General features: G+C 46.5%; 1 protein-coding gene across 1 annotated transcript; it reads left to right on the top strand.

Moving 5' to 3' along the window:
* Positions 1-3,351: 3,351 nt before the first annotated feature.
* Positions 3,352-17,566, top strand: PI4K2A (phosphatidylinositol 4-kinase type 2 alpha). The gene is made up of 9 exons (XM_081007359.1): positions 3,352-3,907; positions 11,641-11,841; positions 12,593-12,724; positions 12,810-12,963; positions 14,125-14,186; positions 15,034-15,133; positions 15,364-15,497; positions 15,687-15,746; positions 15,872-17,566. Exons 1-9 carry the CDS (start codon positions 3,464-3,466, stop codon positions 16,031-16,033), a joined length of 1,449 nt encoding a protein of 482 aa, XP_080863485.1. The 5' UTR covers positions 3,352-3,463; the 3' UTR covers positions 16,034-17,566.
* Positions 17,567-18,553: the final 987 nt, after the last annotated feature.

Here is an 18,553-nt window from a genome sequence, read left to right as displayed (position 1 = left end):
ACCGCCCACCAGGAACCATCCGCGCACGCCGTTGGCTGTTGCCCTGGCAACCCGCAGTAACGCGCCTCTTCATTGCCCAGCCTCCCTGCTGAGCTCCCCTGCCCTTCCCACAGCAGCCTTCTTTGTGAAGGGCGAGGAGAGTATTCCCCCTCCTTTTTCTATTTTTTTTACAGAGCGGCCATCTTTGTGAGGGGCAAGAGTTCTCTCTTTCCTTCGTACCACAGGCTAGGAGCTGCCATGTTGAGGCCTTCCTGTACTCGTTCCCTTTGAGGGCAAGTTCCTGTTGCTGTCCTCAAAATACATAATTCATGGTTAAAAAAGGGAAAATGTGAAGAAGCGGATGCTACTTTGAAAAGAAAAAGACATTTCTGAAATCAGGGGAGTGTGTGTTGTTTGTGTATCATTTGTTTATTGTAATGTAACAAAGAATGACATAATTTAAAATGTTTGGTGGGTTTTTTTTTTGCTATGTCACAATTTTATTTACTTGGAATGTGTCATCTCTAAATGTATGGTGCTGCTTTCGCAGATCAGGTACTCTTGATCTGTCTATTCAAGTGGGAGCTTAATATCCACTCCCACAGCAGACAATAAACCACAACTCTTAGTATTAAAACAAGTAGAATTTTATTTCAAGCATATATGTTTGATGCAATTCCATAAAAGGGGATAGTAAAGCAGTCCAACAAAGTAATTTATAAAGGTTAAGTGGATGAGATGTCCTATTTCAACCCTTGCCCTCTCTGTCCTACAAAATTTGTTTTCAATAGCATAAGAACTTAATGACAGCTGTGCTGAATCAGGCCATCTAGTCCCGCATCCTGTTCTCACAGCAGCCAACCAGGTGCCTACATAAAGCTCACAAGCAGGACCTGAATGCAACAGCACTGACGTAACCTTTCTTTTTTCTCTTCTTCCAAAAGGATTTGACTAAAAAAAAAAGGAAAAAGATGCTGACATTGCTGGTGTGTTCCACCTTAGGTTGTGACATGACCTAGTTGTGGGTCACAACTCACCAGGTGGACTAAAGGAAACTTACTATGATTGCTGGTACTGGAGGAGCCTGAGATTTATTACTACTGGAAAACTTATTGCACAGGTCAGGCAAATATCATGGTGAGAGATCAAAGCAAGTCTTAAACTCATCTTCAGCTTCCTATTGACCTAGAAATTCTAGGCTAGACTTAACAGTATAGGTAGCCAGACTGACAAGCTATGGGTCACTTCTGTCTGTACCACACAATCCAGGGATCAGCCAGTAGTGTAAGAATAAGCAAGGGGACCAATCTTCTGTCCCATTCATCTCAAATTCAATAAGTCACTTTGTTTTGCTCTCCATATAAATACTGCTTTTCCATGCTGGGTGTGTGAGACTTGGAATCATGGAATGCGTGCTGCCCAGATTAGTTCTGTCTGTTTTTCTGTTCAGTGCATTATACCTACCATACTGGCCACAAAGGCTAAAAGGAATAAAATATAAAATGGATACAAAGTATTGGAATAACTGTTAGTTGAATAATTATTTGAAGCTGTTAAGCTTTCATATAGCTAAACCAACCTAGCTTGGTAAAAGAAAATACATTTCTTCCACTCTATAACTCCTTATTTTAGTTATACAACCAGACAAGGATAAGTGACACTACCCTATCCCCATGTGTTACTAAGTTTTTATGTTAAATATCTTAGATAATTAGAATGCAAAGGCTCTATCTTTTCACACTTTCTCCGAAGAACAGCTTGATACACCACCACTGTTGCTCTATTGTTCACACAAAGAGAAAAAGAGAGGGCGAGAGAGAGCAGTATACAGCCCATAACTTCATTGTTGTAATGTCAAATTAACACAGATTGTTGAGAAGTCAGCAGACTACATACTTATGCAAAGGCATCCAAACTGTACAAAAACCCTGTTTTTCTTTTTTAAAGACACAGCCATTCTATTTTCATGTTTAAACGTCAGAAAAGCATTAAGAAGAACCTGCTGGATCAGGCCAATGGCCCACTTGGTTCACCATCATGTTTCTCACAGTGGGCAACTAGTTGCCTATGGGAAGCCTGCAAGCAGGATCCGAGTGCAATGCAGTGTCCAGTAACTGGTATTGAGAAGCATACTGCCTTTGACAGTATAGGTAGTTTTTACCTCCCCAGATGGTGGTGGTTCAAATGGTGTTTGGCAGATGGTGATAGCCATTCTTTCCCAACATTTCAGAATGGCAGGTGTCATTGTTAAAATGATGCACTCTGCCATTCTCTCAACTTTGGAATATCTTAAAACAGGAAGGGCAGCAGAGGATTACAACAGTCAGGTGACCCAAGGGACCACTTCAACGGGTCAGGACAAATTCTTAAAGCTGCTCCCGCCTTACAATTGGAGTTAGTCATTTGTCATTTGTCTATTTTACATCCGAATAAAGTGAGCTGGGTGAATTCACAGAGACCATGAATATACAGATGATGCAATACCATTTTTATGCATCCATTTAGCTTCCCATTGTGAAGATGGTTTGCTAGGTTTTAATGAGTTTTCACATAACTTGAAAGTACCCCTTTGTGGTTACCAGGACTTATAAATCTGTTTGTCTTCAAAGGCCATAAGATATCACTGGGTTTGTTTTTGTTTGTTTGTTTTGCTGCAAGTCAACACGACGAATCTCCCAGGATCTGTGCAGTCCACCTGGGACTACTGGAGTGACAGGGTCGTTTATAGAGCATACAGTGGGAAGTGCATTGTTTTCTCTATTGAAGGGACAGGTTACTAAGAGGCGTATACTGTAATGAGAGCACCCGATATGGCAAACCTTTCTCCGTGTGCTTTTTTAAAAAGTCACGGATTGAAATATACACGGATTGAAATATGGTGACAATGCAGTGAAAGGAGTCAACAGACCGCTAAGGGATGGTCAGTGCAGTGCACGTGGGCGTGTCTTTGCAATGGAGGAGTGGGACGGACGAGATCCTTTCACCACAATGAAAGGCGACCCTTACAAATGTTATGCGGTGTGCCATGTGGGCTGTGCTTGGGGAACCAGCGTCGATGACGGCAGGCAGGAGCCTAAAGGAAAAGCACGGATCTGAAAGGCAAGGAGGAGTGGGAAGAGCGGCTCATCATCTCCACGCACACTCTCCATTCCGAACGCATGACTTAGCTATGCGGTGGGAGGGAGCGCGCGCGAGACACAATGAAGGGGCGGGGCCTCGCGAGCCACGGGGCGGGGCTTCCGCGAGCTGGGCGGGCCTAGCTCTGCGAATGGACGGCGGCTTCTTTAGTGGGCGAGGCTTCCGGGCGCCCTGTAAACAGGGGGCGTGATTGGCTGGTGCCGCTCTGGCGGAAACGGCGGTGGCCGCGGGGCCGGTGTCAGGTGATCCGAACTGAGCGGCGCTGAGTCGCAGAGCACGGCGGTGCCCTGGTCTGTGCGCGCAAGTGCCCGGAGTTGCATCCGCGCCTCGCTCGGGCTCGGCCTCTATGGATGAGACGAGCCCCTTGGTGTCTCCGGAGCGCGGGCCGGCCGCAGGGTATGGGGTGCCCGGAGGGGCCGTGCGCTCCCCGCCCTGCCCCGCCGCCCCCAGCGCCCCCCCCGCGCCGCCGCCCTGCCCCTCGCCGCCCGGCTCTCCCGCAGGTGGCCGCGACCGGGAGCGCCAGCCCCTCCTGGATCGGGGAGCGGGCGCAGAGCGTGGGGCGCGCGGGGCGGTAGGGTCGGCCGGGGCGGCGCAGGTCCAGGCTCCAGTTGGGTTGGGGGCAGCGGCTGCCGCGGCCCGCGGAGAGCGGGAGCCCCGGAATGAATTCCCCGACGACCCAGAATTCGCCGAGGTGGTGCGGCAGTCGGAGCTGGCGAGCGAGCGCGGCATCTACCCGGAGCGCATCTACCAGGGCTCTAGCGGCAGCTATTTCGTCAAGGACCCGCAGGGGGTGAGAGGATTAGGGCTGGGGTGGGTGTGTGGAGACTATTCAGCCCAGGGTGTGGGGGAGCGAGGGGGTCTGGGTGGCCGAAAGGTGGTTACCTGATCTTGGCAAGTGGTCGCCCTGCCTTGTACTAAGATACCAGGGGCCGGGGAGTCTCAGCTGGGAACTCGCTAGCTGGCCTTTGACTGACTTTACAAGGGTCATAATGTATGTGAACACTTGAAAGCGCTAAACAAGTTTAAGAATTAGTATCATAGGTAAGGTTAAGAAGATGATGGTAGGATCGTGTGTATGCCTTTGCCACATCCTTGACCAGTTCTCTTAAGTGTAGGGTGGTCTTTCTTTGTTCCAAGACACTCCTGCCTGCTAGTAAAGGTAAAGGGACCCCTGACCATTAGGTCCAGTCCTGACCGACTCTGGGGTTGCGGCGCTCATCTCACTTAATTGGCCGAGGGAGCCAGCATTTGTCCGCAGACAGCTTTCAGGTCATGTGGACTAAGCATGACTAAGCTGCGAACCAGAGCAGCGCATGGAAACGCTGTTTACTTTCCCGCTGGAGCAGTACCTATTTATCTACTTGCACTTTGACGTGCTTTCGAACTGCTAGGTTGGCAGGAGAAGGGCCCGAGCAACGGGAGCTCACCCCGTCACGGGGATTTGAACCGCCGACCTTCTGATCGGCAAGTCCTAGGCTCTGTGGTTTAACCCACAGCGCCACCCGCGTCCCCCCTGCCTTCTAGTAGGTGCCCTCTAATCTCTATCTCCATACCTTTCCTCATTTCTGCTGTTGCTTGCACTCTCTCTTTTCCCCTTCGCTGGAGTAGATGTGGCCAAAGGACAGTGCTCAGTATAACCCATCAAGTACAGCTGATTTGTCAGCTGTGCCCTTCTCCCCTAGGAGGAACAGCCAAGTGTATGCCTTATTCTTAAACAGAACCAGTTTTATTATTGTAAATATAATACAAACAGGTATGGTCTTGCTCTTTAACGTCTCACAGTTCCAATGTTTGTTTCATAGTGTTGCTGTCAGTGTAATACTATGGTTATTGGGGAATAATACAAAAAATAAAGCTAGAAGCTTTAGGCCTTCTTACCCAATGAGGAGGCACAGTACTGCTTGACATGTTGAGGTGTTTTGTTGTAATTGGGTAAAGTTATCTTGGACTTGGAGTGTATCGGTTGGCTGTTTCCAGAGGCCAGCATAGCCTTGTCCAGTTAAAGGCTTTAGTAGCTGGTATTCTGGTTTCAATTGCTGTCCTGGATTATTAGTTCTGTTCGGTTGTCTGTGTAGGGGAGGATACCTGTTGTTTGTTACCCATTCTTGGCATTTAGTTTGGCCTTATCTTCATAATGTGTTTCTTTAGTTGGATCTGTCTCTTTCTGATCTTGAATAAGGAGGCAGGTGGCCCAACTGCCCTAGGAGGTATTACTGGAGGTGGTATTACTGGCACAGGATTCTTCTTAGTAAGCTTCTAGAGCATGGGCAGGCATTCTAAGGCCCGGGGGCTGGATCCGGCCCAATCGCCTTCTAAATCCGGCCCACAGATGGCACGGGAATCAGTGTGTTTTTACATAAGTAGAGTGTGTGCTTTTATTTAAAATGCATCTCTGGGTTATTTGTGGGGCATAGGAATTTGTTCATTCCCCCCCCCCCCAAAATATATAGTTCGGCCCCCCACAAGGTCTGAGGGACAGTGGACCGGCCCCCTGCTGAAAAAGTTTGCTGACCCGTGCTAGAGTATACCATACAGTTCTTGTACTTGGGGACATATGGATAGGAATTAGATTGACATAGATACAGTACTTTGGTAACAATAACTTTAGTGTGGCAAGGGGTGCCAACTTAAATAAAATATTGTGGGGGATGTAAGCTCTGCCCCTCATAATTGATCACATGACACAACACACACACACACACACACACACACACACCCCACACACCATTTGAATGGCAATGCCCATCAACTTTGGGGAGCCCTGGCCCCTCAAATATTTTATTGGGGGGGGGGGGCAAAGGTACCTTGGTCCCTAGGAGTTGGCTCCTATGAATGTGGTTGGACATTGTAAACTCCCTGCTGATTTCCCCAGTGTTCAGATGGGTTTGGAGCAGGGGTTATATGGTATTGTTTTGTTAGTGTGAGTGTGCAGTTTAACCAAAAGTTACTCAACTAATACTGCTTCCAGCTCGCGGCTCCGCTTTACAAGTGGCTCAAGAAACCTAGCTCATTTGAATATGACCCCATTAGAGGGAGAGCTGAACAAATTCACTTGAAGTTCTTGTGTGCTTGCTGATGCAACAGCTGTATGCTTGTAAGGCAGATAGTCCCTTTTGCAGAGAATGATGGCTGGTGTCTGGGAGCAGCTCATGGATGTAGTTGGGGGGGGCAGGAAGGGGCTACTGCCCCCCCACAAATAAATAAATAAATAAATAAATAAACAAATAAATAAATATCAATAAAAATACATAGTTAACTGAGGTTCTGCCTCCCCCCGCCCAATCCTAGCTATGCCCATGGAGCAGCTGATCAGCTTCCCTTCCTGATTGTGTGCTTCCTGAACTTTTTGACCTTTTGGATAAAACTGGCATTGAAATTTCTGTACTTTAAGCTCATCTCTGCATTTTAAATATCTGTAGGAGCTGGATGAGATATCAAGATGGTGCGGGTTTTATTTTGGGAGAAAAATCGAAAGAACTTTACATGCCTAATTTGTAGAAGAATATTCAGACTGGCCTCTTTCAAATTTCAGGTTATGTACTCTACTCATTGCCCTTTGCTATGAAGAATTCCAGGTCACCACTGCTAATATTTACCCAGTCTACTTTCTAATCTTTGAATACCATATGTTGCTTTGGGTATTCCCCCATTAGCAGACATCAATGACTGTTTATCTAGTGACTTAATTCTTCTCGTTTGAAACCCAGATTTGTCAAGAGGGTATAAAAAATTCTATAAAGAATGGTAGTTCAACTACTTTGTGCCTATTTTAGATGGCAAACTCCTTGAAACAAGATTTTCTTTCTTGTTGCACTATAAAATGGCATGCCTGCTAGTAGCAGTGCTATGTAAATAGTGAAATTAAGGGCACAATAATGGGTTTTAAATGTGTTAAACCTTCCATGCAGTAAACATACTTGGGCTGTCCTGGGAAACACTGATATTCATGTCATTGGAAGTTTTTAAAAAGCAGATTGAGTCCTCTTATTCAGTTTGTTAATTCTAGTAATGGAGAGGTAAGATTGCCTGCAACTCATACCTCGTCGTGGCCTGAGGTCCTCATCAGATGAGTTAGGTAGGTGTGGGTGTGTGAATGGTGTACGATGAAATCTGATCTTTTATTGTTTTGTATCAGACATTTCTGTTACTGCTGTTAACAGCATGTGTATTTTTTTAAAGCAATACTACTGTTGGGTTTTTTCAAGCAGATTTGGGTAAGCAGGTATTGAATGAAAGCAAGATGTATGCATTCATGCTTGACCATGCCTTAAGAGAGGAGGTCTGGTAGATTCAATAGCATTACCCTTTTTAAGTTCTAGCCCATTATTTTCTTGTTTGCTCCACTCCCTTGCCTGTTTCTAGGAAGGGAAGACTGCCTCTATCATGGACTGAGTGAGATCCAGCTTCTGAGCCCTACTCCCTTGCCTTAGGATTTCCATGGGAGCTGCTGCTTGGTATGACACCTGATAAGAACATGAAAAAGGCAGGGAACATTGAATAATCATGGATATATACGGGCACCATGTCATTTCTGTTCCTGTACTAGAATTGAGTGCGATTTTATTTTCCATAAGCCATCTTGAGAGCCTTTGAGACTATAAAGCAGGCTATAAGTATTGTAAATGAATAAATCTAAGCAGAGAATAATCCTGAGGCTTTGCTTTCTCCTCTGGCTTGCTATATCACTGTACTTACAAGGAATTGGGCATATCTGTCTTGTGTTGAGATCTGTGGGCTGAGTTTTCGAATAACTGGTCCTACTATATAAATGGATTAGCATGAGCTGTGGTTCCGGTCAGCTGCAGTGTATTCTTCATGCCTATGTGAGGACTGACTGTGTGCATGGCCATGTGGCTCTCCTTGTGACCCGTCATAACTAACCAGATTAATTTAGTTTCCTCTTTCTGAGTTGCATGTGTTGATTGTATGAAAAGCATGACTTATTTGCTGGCCATGTCAGTTTTTGTTATAGTGATCCAGCTTCTTCTTCCTGTCTGGTGTGGGTTTTGGAATCACTTCCCTTTTAGCTGAGTTTGTGGGAGATTCCGCCGGGATGAGTCAGCCTGGTCTTTGTGCTGCTGCTCTAGGTGGATGGAAGGCAAATGGATCGATGCAGCGCTACTTCCTTCAGTTTTTGTTCATTAGAAAGGAGCCATTTCAGCCAGAGCTTTGTGGGGGAGGCTATGGTTTCTGGGTTAGTTGCTGCCAATTAGACCTGACCTCTTTATATGTGTGTATGTGTGTGCCATTGGTAGATGGTAGGATATAACTGTTGTATGTGTGATTGGAGATACGCTGTTGCCTGCCTTTCTGCTAACTGTGATGGCAACTCTGTGTCCTCTCCACCCCATGGTTTAAAAAGTCATCTCTTGGTACATGGCTGGGAGAGAGATTTATCTAACATCTAGTATGGAACTGACCAGCTAGAAGACATGGCTTCCTCAGCAGTGCAGCTGCCTAGAGAGGGAAAGTGAGAGCAGCCAGCATACATGATAATCAGGGGTGACAGGAATGAGGAATTTTGATTCTGGTAGATTGCCAGGGTTTCCCCACCCAGGTAAACAGACATGTTTAATGGCATCTTCCAAAGCATAGGCCTGGCCCAGCTCTATGTGGCATTGGAATATATAGTATCCAGGAGCCTGGCTGCCTTTGTAATATTACATTTTTTTCTGGTTTCTATGCCAGCCACAATGCTCCCATTCTTTTTAACTCTTAGCTCCCCTTTACTACTAAGAGCCTTGAATGTATTTGGTATATCTAGAATTGTGTGCTGAAGCTCCAACTTTCTGTTACTATACAATCCAGAACTCAGGAAAAAACCATGCCAATTTTGCTTTTGCGTCGCATGTGTTTCGTGTGCACATCTGTCCTTTTTTTGGTCACAAATTGGAAGATTCTGATGACAAAGCTGTATGAGTGAAAAGGCCGTGGGTGGGAGGGAGCTGCTGACTGAAGGAACCCTACTCCTTGTATTTGATTTTCAAACTTTTGGTAGAAATACCCATTGTATCTTCAGAGGCTTCACCTGCAGTTGTGAGGCCTAGTATGTTCTGTTAAAAAACAAATGCTCATAAATTGTTTTAATGAAGCATCTTCTGTGGAAGGTAGCCTCCTATGTTGAATTATGTCATGCAGTTTCAGCTACCCAGAATCCAGGACCGGCTGGTGGTGCATTCGTGGAATAGGCCAGGCTATAGTGTAGGCAGCAAATGGCCTGGTGCTTGTAAGAACCGTATTTTTTGCTCTATAAGACTTACTTTTTCCCTCCTAAAAAGTAAGGGGAAGCGTGTGTGCATCTTATGGAGCGAATGCAGGCTGCGCAGCTATCCCAGAAGCCAGAACAGCAAGAATGATTGCTGCTTTCACTGCGCAGCAATCCCTCTTGCTGTTCTAGCTTCTGAGATTCAGAATATTTTTTTTCTTGTTTTCCTCCTCCAAAAACTAGGTGCATCTTGTCTGATGCGTCTTATAGAGCGAAAAATACGGTAATAAGTAATCAACTAGTGCCCCATCTAGTGGTTGCACGCATGCATCTGCTCCTTCCTTAAATCAGTGCCCTAGGCTGGAACTAGACACATCAAAGAAACGTTGCAAACTTTGTATGAGAAATCGGGTTAGCAAAAACGGAATTCCACAGCGCCATCTGGTGTCACAGTGTTAGAATGCATAAACAAAGCATAAGTGTTTTTTCTTTGCCGAAGCCAAGTCCCCAGCTCTTTCTAGCTGAGTCCCCAGAAGCTGTTCCAGAGTTCTCAGTGTGGACCTTTCCTAAGCTGTGTGCCTGTCGCTTTGGTAACCTTGTATGGGATGCTAGTATTGTTGTTGGTGTGGGGACAGAGAAGGGGGGTGGAGAACCTGTAGCCCTCCAGTGGCTGCTTGACTACAGATTTTCATATTATTGGCCGTGCCAACTGGGGCTGATGGGTGTTGTAGTCCAACATCTTAGAGGGCCACAGATTCTCTATCTGTGGAGCACAGTCTACCAGGCTTACAAAGTATCAGGAGGGGCGGGAAGAGTCTTTGGCAACATGTGGCACTCTGTACACTTTACTTCCTTTCCGGAGTTCCCCAGGATCTTTGTCTCCTGACTGAGCGTCATCCTGCTAGAGTCATCCTGAGATGAGAAGCGGCAGCTGCTTGACTTGTCTGCATCTCACTGTTGTAAAAAATGACATGGCAATCTTTCTCTGAGGCCCATGGGTGGGACTCTAGAGAGAACCCAAAAGGACTTGTAGTAGGAAAGGCTGGATATTTGTGCCACAGTAACTTCTCTGTGCGCTCCGTAGCTAAAGAGAGCAGTGACAATGAGGTTGAGTGGGCTTAGAAGGTGGGGTGGGGGGTGGGGGAGTAAGTTTTAGAAGGGAACCAGAACTCAAAAGGTTTGAAACATTGCTTTACGGTGGAAGGCTCCATTCCCCCGCTGAAAATGCAGCAGCTAATTGTAGCTCTCAACATACAATTTAAAGCACTGGGACTATGTGGACAGGGAAGTGAAACCTCCTAGTAAATTTCCCAACTAGAGATGCCATAAACTTCGTTATACCTACCTAACCAGCGAGGTGTAGCCAATCAGTCCCAGGAGGTGGAACTGATCAGTCTGCTTATTTAGGTCATTGTGCACCTGGATTATAGAATCAGAGAACTGTAGAGTTGGAAGGGACCCCAAGGATCATCTAGTCCAACCCCCTGCAATGCAGGAATCTTAGCTAAAGTGTCTATGACAGATGGCCATCCAACCTCTGCTTAAAAACCTCCAAAGAAGGAGAGCCTACCACCTCTCATGGAAATCTGTTCCACTGTTGAACAACTCTTACTGTCAGAAGATTCTTCCTGAGGTTTAGTCAGAATCTCCTGACTTGTAACTTGAATTCATTAGTTCGAATTCTAGCCTCTGGAGCAGGCAAAAACAAGGTTCCTCCATCTTCCATGTGGCAGCCCTTTAGATATTGGAAGATGGCTATCATATGTCCTCTCAGTCTCCTCTTTTCCAGGCTAAAGAGATTACCGGTAATTTTACCAGTTTTTAATTTTGGAATTATTTGATTAAGACAGGGTAGCGAACCTGTAGCCTTCCATATGTTGTTGGACTCCAACTCCCATCATTCCTGATCACTGGCCATGCTGGCTGAGGTTGATAGGAGTTGGGTCCAACAACCCCTGGAGGGTCACAGTTTTCCCCACTGCAGTTAAGAACTGTTGTCCTAGGTAATATGTTTGTTCAGAGAATGCGCACTCAGCTTGGCTGCCTGAACTCTTGGGAGTGAAAAATGAGAACTATTGGTTGAAGGTCTGCTCTTGAAAAGTGGGGCACCAGGTCCCTTTGTGACGGATGTGTATGTTTTAACTGGAAGCATTCTTGTAAATGTGTAGCTCTTAGCAAAGAAGACCTCTAACCCCTTCTCTTTCCACAATATTGATCTGTTTGGCAAGAGCCTGGTACTTTGCCATATGTTGTGGGGGTTGGCTGCCCTTGCCTTGCCCAGTTTGAATTAACCAACTTCCCATTTCTGTCCGTCTCAGAAAATCATCGGTGTATTCAAACCCAAGAATGAGGAACCTTATGGGCAGCTGAACCCTAAGTGGACAAAGTGGCTGCAGAAACTGTGCTGCCCCTGTTGTTTCGGAAGGGACTGCCTTGTTCTTAACCAGGGATACTTATCTGAGGCTGGTGCTAGCCTTGTTGACCAGAAGCTGGAACTGAACATTGTTCCCCGCACAAAGGTGAGCCTGGGACAGAGGAGGAAGCAGACTGCAGGATTTAATAGTGGGTAGGATGCCTGGATAGAGACCTGTGTGTTTCTGTGTGGGATCCCCAGTGCCTACTTCCTAAATAATAAAATCCTGCCTTTCATCCAGATCCCACTTCTGTCTCTTATCTTAATAGTTTATTCCTATATATCTATTGATATTTCTCACTCCTAGCCCAGTGAGGACTTCTGGCTTTGGATTAGAAGCAGGGAGAACAGCAATTGAGGGAAGAAGCAACTGGGAGTAGTCCCAGAATTATTATATTCCATTCATTCATTCTTTAAAAAAATTGCCCTTTGCCAAGTGTGGTGAGTTGCTGGTTTTTGCATTAATTAGGTTAATTTGGTTACTGCATTCTTGAGTTTGATCTCCATATTTGAGTTTTGGGATAGGAACTACATGTAGAAGTAGTTAGAAGAACCTGACTACAGATGAAGAAAAGTTGTAACCATAAGCATGGAATGTTTATATCACTTTTAAAGTACTATATAGTTTTATTTACTTTTTAACAAAGCTGCTAGAAGGTATGGGGTTTTACTCTCCCCACCCCATTGTAATTTTTCAGGTCAATAAATTATGCTCAGAATTTGAGATGTGTAGGTTTTGTTTTTAATAAAGTAGGCAGACCTGTATATGCCTAGATTTTTACCATGTTCTGTAAATAGCAGAGTGTGGCATTTATGGATTATGCTTTTTAAAAGTCATCTCTTTTCCATGCCCACAGGTGGTGTACTTGGCCAGTGAAACATTTAACTACAGCGCCATTGACCGAGTGAAGTCCCGGGGCAAACGCCTGGCCCTGGAGAAAGTGCCAAAAGTGGGGCAGAGGTTTCACCGAATTGGGCTTCCTCCAAAGGTAGGGGAGGTTTAAAGTGCCCAGAAATGTTTTGTGCCACTGAGCCAGGCCTTGTTCCCTTAACCCACCTGCCTCTTGCTCTCAGGTGGGCTCCTTCCAGCTCTTTGTGGAAGGCTACAAGGATGCAGATTACTGGCTACGGCGCTTTGAGGCTGAGCCCCTCCCAGAGAATACGAACCGCCAATTGCTGCTGCAGTTTGAGAGGCTGGTGGTGCTGGACTACATCATTCGCAATACAGGTAGGTTCTGTGTCAGCTCTTGGCCCATAGGGTGGGAGCACTGCCGACTGAGGAATCTGATGGGAGAGATATTACTTGTTGGAAAGCCTTGTGAAGAGGGAAGTATATTTTGCTCTGCTATTCTGAATGTAGCCCTTGCTCAATGCACATATTCCCTGGTATGCTACTTCCAAAACTCCTTGGCCCTCTGATGTCCCACAACGTTGTCTATAGGTACGATCGTAAGAAAATGAAATGACAATCATTCTCCAATTTGTTTTTGAAGAGGTATGCAACATGATACAGTCCTGGAGATCTCATCAATTACTATTTATACTAATTGGGGGGAAATTCCTTGTTTTCTACACAGTGCTGCTTTGTTCTGCACACATATACTTGCACATGTTTATATTCATGTTTCAATAATTTATATTCTATTGTCATTTGGGTTCCTGTGACCTTGTCTCCTTGTCATTTATATTTGGGGACTTCCTCCTGTATTTGAGGGGAATAATAGGAAACTGCCTTTTACTAAGTCAGATGGTTGGTTCACTTTAACTCAGTATTCTCTACATTGATTGTTCAAAAGCCTTTTCCGGCCCTATCTGTAGATGTCAGGGACTGAGCCTGGAAATTCCTACATATGGAGCATGTGCCATTCCACTAACCTAAAGCCCTACATAGCTGTGTGCTGGTGCTCCTTGGCTCTTGAGGCAAACCATTGTGTCGAAGACGTGATGGATAGCCTGCAAGTGATTTATGCAGAGTTCCAACCTGGAGCCCTCCTGTAGCCATAGGTAGTCTTATTGTCCTAAAATCCTCGTAGAGTTGGGATACTCTTACCTGAAGGCTGTACAGCATCTTCCCAAGCCTAGGATGCAGGCTCTGCAGCTTCCACTTCCCCTGAAGGAAGGATAGTAGGGGATTGCCTTGCTGTTTTGCATGGGAAATTCTTCTGTGGCTTGACAAACCATGAGCAGTAATGACAAGGCTGGAATAAGGTTGCCTTCTCCAAATAATAGGGGACGAACGACTGAAAGATTGTAAGCTGCCAGATTACACAGTTTGATGATGTGTCTTACTTCTTCTCCCCCCACCGCCACTTTTTAATACTACAATGTGGATCTTGCTATCTGTGGTGAGATTTCTCTGTCTTATCAATGTGTTTTCCTTCTTCCACAGACCGGGGAAATGACAACTGGCTTATCAAGTATGACTGTCCTCTGGACAGCACAAGCGTGCGGGTGAGTAGGGCCCATGCTGCTCTGATGGTTCCACTTGGGGATCTATCTTGTGTTCTACAGCAGCAGGCAGTATGGGACTAGAAGGAATTGGTATGCAGCGTTGAGGAAGGGCCAAATTTAAGGGAATGTCTCTAATCAGGTGCCGTAACTGCTGAACACATCTTAGGCACAGGTAGACTAGCTGACAACTTGCTGCTTGTGGAGTGACAGCCCTTAGTTCCGAGTGATATAAAAAGTTGGTCTTCAGTGTATAGCCTGGCACCAAGACATGGGAGAGTCCAGAAGTTGCTGAGCCCTTTCCAGTGAGTGCCAGAAAAGAGAAAGCTGGCATCATGGCTCTAGCAAGCTTGCAGAGGAGCAAAATTGGGAGGGAGAAGGTCGTGTCAAAGGAGTGCTAGACTCACTTTGCCCATTAGCAATGCTTGGACTCCCTTTGGGCCTGGGGGGGGGAAGGGGGGCAGAGAGGATTTGAGGTAGGGCTTGGTCAGAACTTTTGGTAGTATAAGCAGTGCCCATTGTGTTGCTTTTGCGGTGCTGAAAATGAGGACAAAGCGGAGCTGCAGAATGGAAGAGACAAGTGGCTTCAAAAATTAGTTTGGGAAGGTAAAAAGGGATTAAGTGGATGCACGGGGTGGGAAGGGGAATCTGTAGAGCGTTAATGTGGGAAGAGAAGTGGAGTTGCGGTTGGTAAACAGTGAGCAGTGGGGCAGAGCACCCCGTGTGTGTGGACGAACATTTTAGATATTGTTTTACTCTTGTTCTTATATTTGGTTTTAAACATTTTCCTGTAAAAAGTAACAAATACAACAGTACCCTTTTCTGGTTCAACATTCTTCCCTCTCTGTAGGACTCAGAATGGGTAGTGGTGAAGGAGCCTATAATTAAACTGGCTGCCATTGACAATGGCCTGGCTTTCCCTCTCAAGCATCCAGATTCTTGGAGAGCATGTAAGTAGTCCCAAGCCCTAGAACCCAAGCAGATTCCCAGTAAGCAAGTGTTTCTGGCTGGTCCAGGGTGCTCTTTAAGGGCTGACTGCCTTGTGTTTCCATGTGGAGTCCAGGATGTTCAGGGCCTCCAGTGCTAAGATTGAGTCATCTTCAGTGTCCTTTATGGGATGTTGCCCTCGTAACAAGCCTGTTAACATTTGCTTTTTGTTTCCCCCCCCCCCTCTCCAAAGACCCTTTCTACTGGGCATGGCTGCCCCAGGCCAAGGTGCCCTTTTCCCAGGAGATCAAGGATCTGATACTGCCAAAGATTTCAGACCCTAATTTTATCAAGGATTTAGAAGAAGACCTCTATGAACTCTTCAAGGTAACCACAGGCACCAGGGCAAGTACACCTGTGATTCTATTCATTCTGCTCATGAGCAAATAATTTGTGTGGATGCTGTGGGAGGGTAACTGCACCTATTCCGCTCCATAAGAACAGAAGACAAGAAGAGATTTGTACACAGCACCCACCCTAATCGTGTCTGTCTATTTGTTGCCGTCTCTTTTGTAGAAAGATCCAGGTTTTGACAGGGGCCAGTTCCACAAGCAGATTGCCGTCATGCGTGGCCAGGTATGCTCCTTGCTCCCATTGGAGGAATGGGATCTGTGCTGGGCACTGGGCTGTCTTGGCTTCCCTTTACAATTGGGTTCCTGCTGACTCCGGGCACTCAAGTTCCCCCCCTCTTCTCTTCCTAGATCCTGAATTTGACCCAGGCCTTGAAAGATGGGAAGAGCCCCCTTCACCTGGTCCAGATGCCCCCTGTAATTGTAGAGACAGCTCGCTCCCACCAGCGCTCTGCCAGTGAGTCGTACACGCAAAGCTTCCAGAGCCGCAAGCCCTTCTTTTCCTGGTGGTAGCAGAGGTCTCTGCGACTCATCGAGGAACCCGAGTTATCACTTGACAGCGGGCAGCCAATCCTCCAGACTGAGGCTGCTGTGCTGCTGCCGGTGGGAGATGTAAGCAGGCGCTACCAGCCAGCCTCAACTCTGCACATTCCCAGCAGGAAGGGAGGCCCTTCCTTAGACCTGACTGCTCCCCACCCCCCTTGCTGCGGGCTGGAAATGCCCACCCGCTCCCCAGCCTGAGCATGGCAGCATCTCCCAGCAGGTGCCTGCATGCAGCATCCTTTGGTTTCAAGCCGTCCCTCTAATGTCCACCTGGGTGGAGAACACCCCAGGGTCCTCTGCCTGGGAAGGCTGGCGATGAAGGGGGATGATCTGAGTTGGATAGAGGTCTCCTGCTGTGTACAACTCCCAGCCTTGATATTCCTCCCTCCTTCCCTGCACCCTGTTTTATCCTGCAGCGGAGGGGGAGGACCCTGCTCCACTAGGCTTGCTCTGTTATCCGTGGTCCTACAGAGCTCCTAGTGCTGTAGGCACCAGTCATGTCTTGGGGCCATCCATAAGGAGCACAGCTGCCACCGACTGCTCCTGGGAGGATGCAAGTTGGGATAGAGAGGAAAGAAGAACTTAAGGGTCGGACTAGAGTCTGTTGGTGCAGCTTTTGTCTGCCTGGGGTAATATTAGCAGGTAGGTCCTGCAAGAGTATAACTGCTGTGCTTCCTTCCCTTCCTTCTGCAAGGGAGTAAATGCCTCAAATAGTAGATTTTAACATTGGTTTTAAATAATTGAACCCAAGTGAACACACTTGTTCTCCATGTAGTGCCGGAGCAACTGAGAGGATGCCTATATCCTAGCACTGTTAGCCTTGGGCTAGTATTTCACACCCATCTAGTCTGATCCCTAGAGGAAGTAATAGCTGTGCCTCTTCTCTGCCGATGCTGGGGTGAGCGGGAGGCAGAAAAGAGGCCACTGCCAGAGGCAGAATCCTCCCTTGGGCTGCGTTTGGGCATTGACAATCGGGAGGGGGGAGGAGGTTCTCTGGGTGGGGTTGCCTGCTGCCATGGGGGAAATGTCCTCACTTGCATCCTCATAAGGGGAAGCACTCACATTAGGATCACTACCATACCGAGGCCCAATACACCCCGTGTGCAATGGAATGGTACAGTGAATGCTGCTTTCCTGAAAGCTACTGTGCTAAATCCCTGGCATCAAGTTTCCCTCTGAAATTGTCCATATAAGTGTCCTGAATTCTCCTTGGGTGTTGCTGATTTGGCTGCCACCCAGGCCTGCGAGGAGAAGCCTTGCATCGAGTCCAGCTTCTCTGCTGTTCGGAGCAGTCGCCTGGTACCCTGTATGTGGGGGGGTCTGCCTCTTTCTCACTTGGGGGACAATTCCCTGCTGTATGCCTGAGGTGCCAGGCTGAAGCTGATGTACTTGATGCCAGGCACGGGTTCTTTTCCTTTTTGCCAGCCTGAACTGAAATGTATCGTTCTTATGCACTGTAGAAATGTATGTAATATATTTAAATCAATGCAAGTATCTTCATAACAGGTCTGCAGTTGCAGAGCCAGTCTCTTGCGTGGTTTTTTTTTTTTGGTCTGCTTGTGTTAATGGAAACTGAATTTTCTCCCTGCTCTCCTCCTTGCAATAGTGCTGCCGCTTGCAATTGTGTCATGGCTCACACTTGCTCTCTACTTCCCCTGCAGTATGAATATTCCCCACTAGGTGAAGCTTACACTGCATACATCATTGGAAAGTCCTTCCTTGTGTCTGACTTTTTTGTATTGCAAAGCATGGGATGGGAAGCTGTCCTGAACCCATGGGGTTGGGAAGTTGTGGCCTGCCTGCCTGATGTTCCAGGCTATAAATTCCACTTTCCTCAGTTACTGGCCATGCTAGGTGGGGCTGACTGGAGTTAAGAGTCTAAAAACATCTGAAGGACCACATATTCTCTACCCCTTTACCACCTGCAAAAAAACCTTCCTGATCCTTCTATAGCCTTTAGGAGAAAGAATCATGCATTTCATCCTGTTAGCTTGGATGGCCCTGGCTCGAAGTGATATTTAACACAACATATACCCTTTCATCGCCTTAATGTGCTAGTATTCACTTCTATTTTGGTAATATAAAATCTGTACAGTTAAAAGAAAAAACAAGTTGCCCAACTTCTGCACCAAGTATGACGCTGATTGTGCACAAGACCTTCTTGCCTTGAGAGAGCTATTATAGCTAGGCACCCAAATGTGCAGACCTCTGGTTGTTCAACAGGGGTATGTGAGTACATAAAGGCAGAAGACTGTTTAAACATAATGCAGCCTTAGTTCCTGTTCTCTTTTGGAATTATCAGGACTGTGTATGTCCCTACACTCCATCTCATAACTTTTCCGAACACTTAGTTTTTCAAAGGACTGACCTCCTGTATAATAGCAGTAAGGGAACTACTCCCCAGTCAACATGATCACACCTACAAAGTGAAAGAGCATTATACTTGCCCTGCCCCGTGATTATTCTTTGTATAGGATGGAGTGACCACCC

Source organism: Podarcis pityusensis, assembly GCF_964106645.2.
Source record: "Podarcis pityusensis genome assembly, chromosome: 5".
Taxonomy (NCBI): domain Eukaryota; kingdom Metazoa; phylum Chordata; class Lepidosauria; order Squamata; family Lacertidae; genus Podarcis; species Podarcis pityusensis.
This window is presented reverse-complemented; position numbering and strand designations above follow the sequence as displayed.